Genomic DNA, 5356 nt, shown 5'->3' with positions numbered 1-5356 from the left:
TCCCAACTGACTATAGTGTGAGAATAAAATACGTGTCCGGCCGTGGATCAGGGGATAAGATAGCGTTGAAACCTCTTACATGCATAATAATAAAAAGAAATCCGCTTTCACTCAAGATTGCTACATATATCTAAGTTAAATACAAACGGGCGCTTTCATATATTTTCAAGTTCAGCAGCAGTTACCCTTCTACTTCTAGTTAGGCTTCCTTCCATGGATGCTAGAGCACGTTATCTCTTAATTATTTCTGCTTTGGAGACTGAGGAAGAACTCCAATTAAATGTATTTTGTGTTTCAGCAACTCAGATTGACAAACCTAGTCAAATAAACGAATAATATTGATTACAGTGCGCAATGATATGAATAACGCTTTTAGACCCGCTCGGCAGCATGTTGGTAAAATTGCTTCATTACGCACTGTACATATCCTTGTGATGCTGCTAGCACGAATTCCGTTCTGACGTGTATTTATTATTTCTCTTTACTGGCCGCAAGTGAATGTACATGATTATTTATGGTTTGTTCAATAGATGAGACTCGGCGCATTTCTTAGCACTCACGTTCCGGTACAGATGACTTGTTATTCCCCGGGCCGCGTTGGCTGCTTTGTACATCTTGGAGAACGAGGAGAGAACATTGAGCATGTTAGCCCAAGCACCGGGATCATCTGCTTTGTGCGCTGCGATCACGATTTAGTTACAGATATACAGGACTTTCTAGTCCTCATTTTAGTCCAGGATGTGACTGAATCACTGGTGCGCTGTAATTGACCCATATTGTTACCGTCTGAATTTAACATGTGCTGCTCAACTAAATTATATCTGCTGTTCAAAAACTATTATGGAGATCGCGTTTGTCTCATAAAAGCGGCGATTTTATTTTTAATGGCATTTCGTTGGCTATTAATAAATACACAAATACATTAACGTAATTGTTTATTTTTTAAATTAAATTAATGTTTTTTTTTTTTTTTACAGACACCTTTGATGGGTCAGTAAATTTAGCTCCAATGAATTCCAATGATAATGCCCGTTCCTTTTCTTCTTGTATTTAGTCTCCTGGTCTATAGTGTACTTCCTTTCAGTCACATTTTAAACAACTTGACGTTTTCAATCTGTGAGAATAGTTCAAACTGTTCACCCCTTAAGGGGAACTGGGTAATGCGATGGCCCTTTGGCACAATCCGCAAAGGTGTTGCCAACAGCCATTGCGCAAAATAAATAAACACATACAAATCTATACACAACGCATCCACCCGCCACTCTGCCAAGTGGATAACAAATGTGCTGTATATAAATACAGCACCCTTAAATGCGTCTTCTAGCGGACATTACGGTTACATATTTTACAGTTTTTTGTTTTTTTTTTTATGCATGGTACTAAAACAAAAATCGTCTCCAATGCAAAAAGGTGCACTATTCGTTTAAAGCGCAATGCAATGAAAGCATACACACGCTCTTCTCTCTGCCAGCAAACTCTGCCCGTCAATCCGTGTGACGTAGCTTGCCCAAACTCGGACTGAAGGAGGGACTCAAACCTCCAAATCCAAACGAAGCGCACACAACACATTCACAGTGGGAGCGAACCAGTCAAGCTCTGAGAGGAACCTTACAGCTCGCATCCAGGGCTCAGTTTAAGGAAAATCGGACATCCTGCGGGTGAACGTACAATACCGGAATGCATCTTTTGTAGTTCTTTTTTTTAATTATTATACTAATTATACAAATTAGTAACAGTATTATTTTATTTAGAGCAACATGACCAACCCTGGGTGCAACGCAAGGAAAGAAAGGAAAGAATGTTTGCGTTCTCTCAATCAGTGAGTATCTCGCTGTTATTATAAATGTTCTCTTTAGAGACACTTTCAACTGCTGCATGAATGTTCTGCTCTTTACAAAGGGAGAGAACTGCTGAGGCGCACCAGACACAATGCTTACATCGAACCACTTTACAGATTGTATGCTGTGATTGCCTTTATTCGTCGTTTGCCTTTGGACTAGAAAGACGATCGATGGAGAGACTGGCGCATTTGTGAGCTTTATATATTTATATATATAGTTTTTTGTTGCTGCGTGCACTTGTTTTCTGCCGTGCTTGGAGTTTCGCTAAAATTCTACTTTTATAAAGGTCTCAACACGCTGATGTTGGGGCTCTGAGCAACACTGCTTTAAAAATGCTGAACTGCGTTTTGTTGCTCAGTATTTTAACGGTGACTGGTCTCTCATCCAAGACAGAAAGCCGTAAAACTCCCAAAGACATTTGTAAGAATCGCTGTGCCTGTGAGGAAAAGGAGAATGTTCTGAATATTAATTGCGAAAACAAGGGATTTACCTCAGTAACCCAGTTTCAGCCTACACAAAACAGAATATGTCAACTCTTTCTCAATGGAAACTTTCTATCCAGACTGTATCCAAACGAGTTTGTGAATTACTCAAATGCCACAACCCTGCATCTGGGTAACAACGGGTTGCAAGAGATAAAAACGGGGGCATTTACAGGACTGAAAATTCTGAAACGACTGCATCTTAACAATAATAACTTGGATATTATTAAAGAGGATACTTTTTTTGGTTTGGAAAGTTTGGAGTATTTACAGGCAGATTACAATTACATCAGCTCCATCGAAGCAGGGGCATTCAGCAAACTGAATAAACTAAAAGTGCTGATTCTTAATGACAATCTATTGCCTTCTCTTCCCAACAACGTGTTCCGCTTTGTTCTGTTGACGCATTTGGATCTTAGAGGGAACAGGCTGAAATTCCTGCCGTTTGCTGGGGTCCTGGAACACATAGGTGGCATCATGGAAATCCAGCTAGAAGAGAACCCCTGGAATTGCACATGTGACCTGCTCCCACTTAAAGCCTGGCTGGATACCATCTCCGTGTTTGCCGGGGACATTGTCTGTGAAACACCGTTCAGGCTTCATGGGAAGGACGTGACCCAGCTCATAAGGCAAGACCTTTGCCCCAGGAAAAGTGTAAGTGACTCAAGCCATTTCCAGGGTCTGTCACCAACCCTGCGTGTGGGACTCAACCCAACGAGGTCCCCCAAAGCCACCCGCCCCCCTAAAACAAGAAACCGCCCCACACCCCGGGTAACGGCACCAAGTAGGGACAAGCAGATATTTGGACCCATAATGGTTTACCAGACCCGATCACCGGTGCCAGTTACGTGTCCGAACGTCTGCATCTGCACATCTCAGAACCCAGACAGCGGACTGAACATTAATTGTCAAGAAAGGAAACTTTACAACATTTCAGACCTGCACCCCAAACCCTCATATCCAAAGAAACTTTATCTGACAGGTAACTTTTTGCACACAGTGTACAGAACTGATCTGCTTGAGTACAGCTCTTTGGAGCTACTGCACTTAGGAAACAATAGGATAGCTATTGTTCAGGAAGGGGCCTTTGAAAACGTAAGCAATTTACGCAGACTTTATCTCAATGGCAACTACATTGAAAGCCTGTCCCCCTCCATATTTGTAGGGCTGCAGAGTCTTCAGTATCTGTATTTAGAATACAATGTCATCAAAGAGATTCTGCCTCAAACCTTTAACTCTTTGCAGAACCTCCAGTTATTGTTTCTTAACAACAATTTGCTGAGGTCTTTACCCGACGCAGTATTCGAGGGTACCATGCTCACCAGACTGAATCTGAGGAACAACCACTTCTCTCACCTGCCTGTAAGGGGGGTGTTGGATCAGCTCTCTGCCTTTATTCAAATAGACCTTCAAGAAAACCCCTGGGATTGCACGTGTGAAATTGTGCCACTCAAGAACTGGATGGAACAGTCTAGTACGAGCGTTGTGGTTAATGAGATCACCTGCGACTCTCCATCTAAACATGCAGGACGGCTACTCAGATCCCTAAGAAATGATTCTATCTGCCCAGAACACATTGACATAACGGCAACCATGGTGGCAACAGTCAGTCCCAGCTCTGATGTCCCATATGCTGTCAGTGCGCCCCCTAGCCCTTTACCAGAGATCCACCCGGAGGTACCTCTGTCTGTTCTCATTTTGGGGTTGCTGGTCGTTTTCATTTTGTCAGTCTGCTTTGGGGCAGGTTTGTTTGTTTTTGTCCTAAAAAGACGCAAAGGGGTCCCGAATGCCGCAACAAGTGCCAACAATTTGGACTTGAATTCGTTCCAGGTGCAGTATGGGTCCTACAGCAGCGAGGCTAGCACTGACAAAACGGAAAGCCACGTGTATAACTACATCCCCCCTTCCCTTGGTCAGATGTGTCAAAACCCCATATACATGCAGAAGGAAGAAGAGCAAGTAGCTTACTATAGAAACCTGCAGGAACTGAGCTTTGGTGTCATGGACCCCAAAAAGGACGAGCAGTCTGGCAGCCCTGCCTATACAATAAGCACAGCAGAGTTCATAGAAAAGCAACCGTGTGGCAACACAGAGACGGAGCTGCTGTATCAGAACCTAGCAGAGAGGGCAAAGGAGCTGCCGACTGCAGGGCTTTTCAACTATAACTTCTGCACCTTGCCTAAAAGACAATTTGCACCATCGTATGAATCCTCCAGGCGCCACAACCAAGATCGGTTAAACAAAACGGTTCTGTACGGAACCCCCAGGAAATATTATGCAGAGCAAATGAAAAATGAACATCCTTTGCTCCCAGGAAAACTAAAGACAGAACCCGACTACCTCGAAGTTCTGGAAAAACAAACTGCTAGCAGCCAGCTGTGAAACGAGTTCCCATCTCTCCAGCTTTATTGTATTAAAATAGAATGACAATGTGCTAAACACTTTAGAACACGCACAGTACGCGAAACTCGTGGACAGCGTGATATGAGCTACCCCCGTTCTCTATCTGTGCCGTACAATGGAGATGTTTAATAATGCAGTCCTAGGTGTCACCGCTACTTTTTTTTAACTTTTAACTTATTTTTGTTTTCTCCCCCATTTGAACCGTAAACAAGAGCAGCAATTGTCACAAAAAGTGCATGATTCATCTTTACGTTTTTTTTTTTTTTTTGCTTATGCGTATGCTCATGTTTGCACACACACACAGAGAGAGAGAGAGAGAGAGAGAGAGAGAGAGAGAGAGAGAGAGAGAGAGAGAGAGAGAGAGAGAGAGAGAGAGACGCACACACACGGAATCGGGTTGTTTGAATGGAATTGTCCTGTACATAACAGATAATGGTGTTGCTGATAAGAGTTCCCACCTACATCCTCTTGGCGTCCCCTTCTGTTCGAAAGTGCCTTTGCGCTTAATATCCAATATCTTAACATTTCTGCTCTGATAAGGTTTTATATGTGTTGTATTTTATGAAACTCAATGTGTAAAAATAGACCTATATGTCAAATGCATTAAACGAAACTCAAAACGTATTGAGT

General features: G+C 42.7%; 1 protein-coding gene across 1 annotated transcript; it reads left to right on the top strand.

The window, feature by feature from the left end:
* The first annotated feature begins 1813 nt into the window (after positions 1–1813).
* Positions 1814–5022, top strand: slitrk2 (SLIT and NTRK-like family, member 2). The gene has a single exon (XM_041256212.1). The coding sequence runs from the start codon at positions 2174–2176 to the stop codon at positions 4703–4705; it is 2532 nt and encodes an 843-aa protein (XP_041112146.1). The 5' UTR covers positions 1814–2173; the 3' UTR covers positions 4706–5022.
* Positions 5023–5356: the final 334 nt, after the last annotated feature.

Source organism: Polyodon spathula, chromosome 7 (genome assembly GCF_017654505.1).
Source record: "Polyodon spathula isolate WHYD16114869_AA chromosome 7, ASM1765450v1, whole genome shotgun sequence".
Taxonomy (NCBI): Eukaryota; Metazoa; Chordata; class Actinopteri; order Acipenseriformes; family Polyodontidae; genus Polyodon; species Polyodon spathula.
The sequence above is the reverse complement of the archived record's forward strand: the minus strand, read 5'-3'. Positions and strand labels throughout refer to the sequence as shown.

Coding starts and splice junctions, on each gene's coding strand:
- slitrk2 (XM_041256212.1), top strand. CDS start 2,174: ATGCTGAACTGCGTTTTGTTGCTCAGTATTTTAACGGTGACTGGTCTC.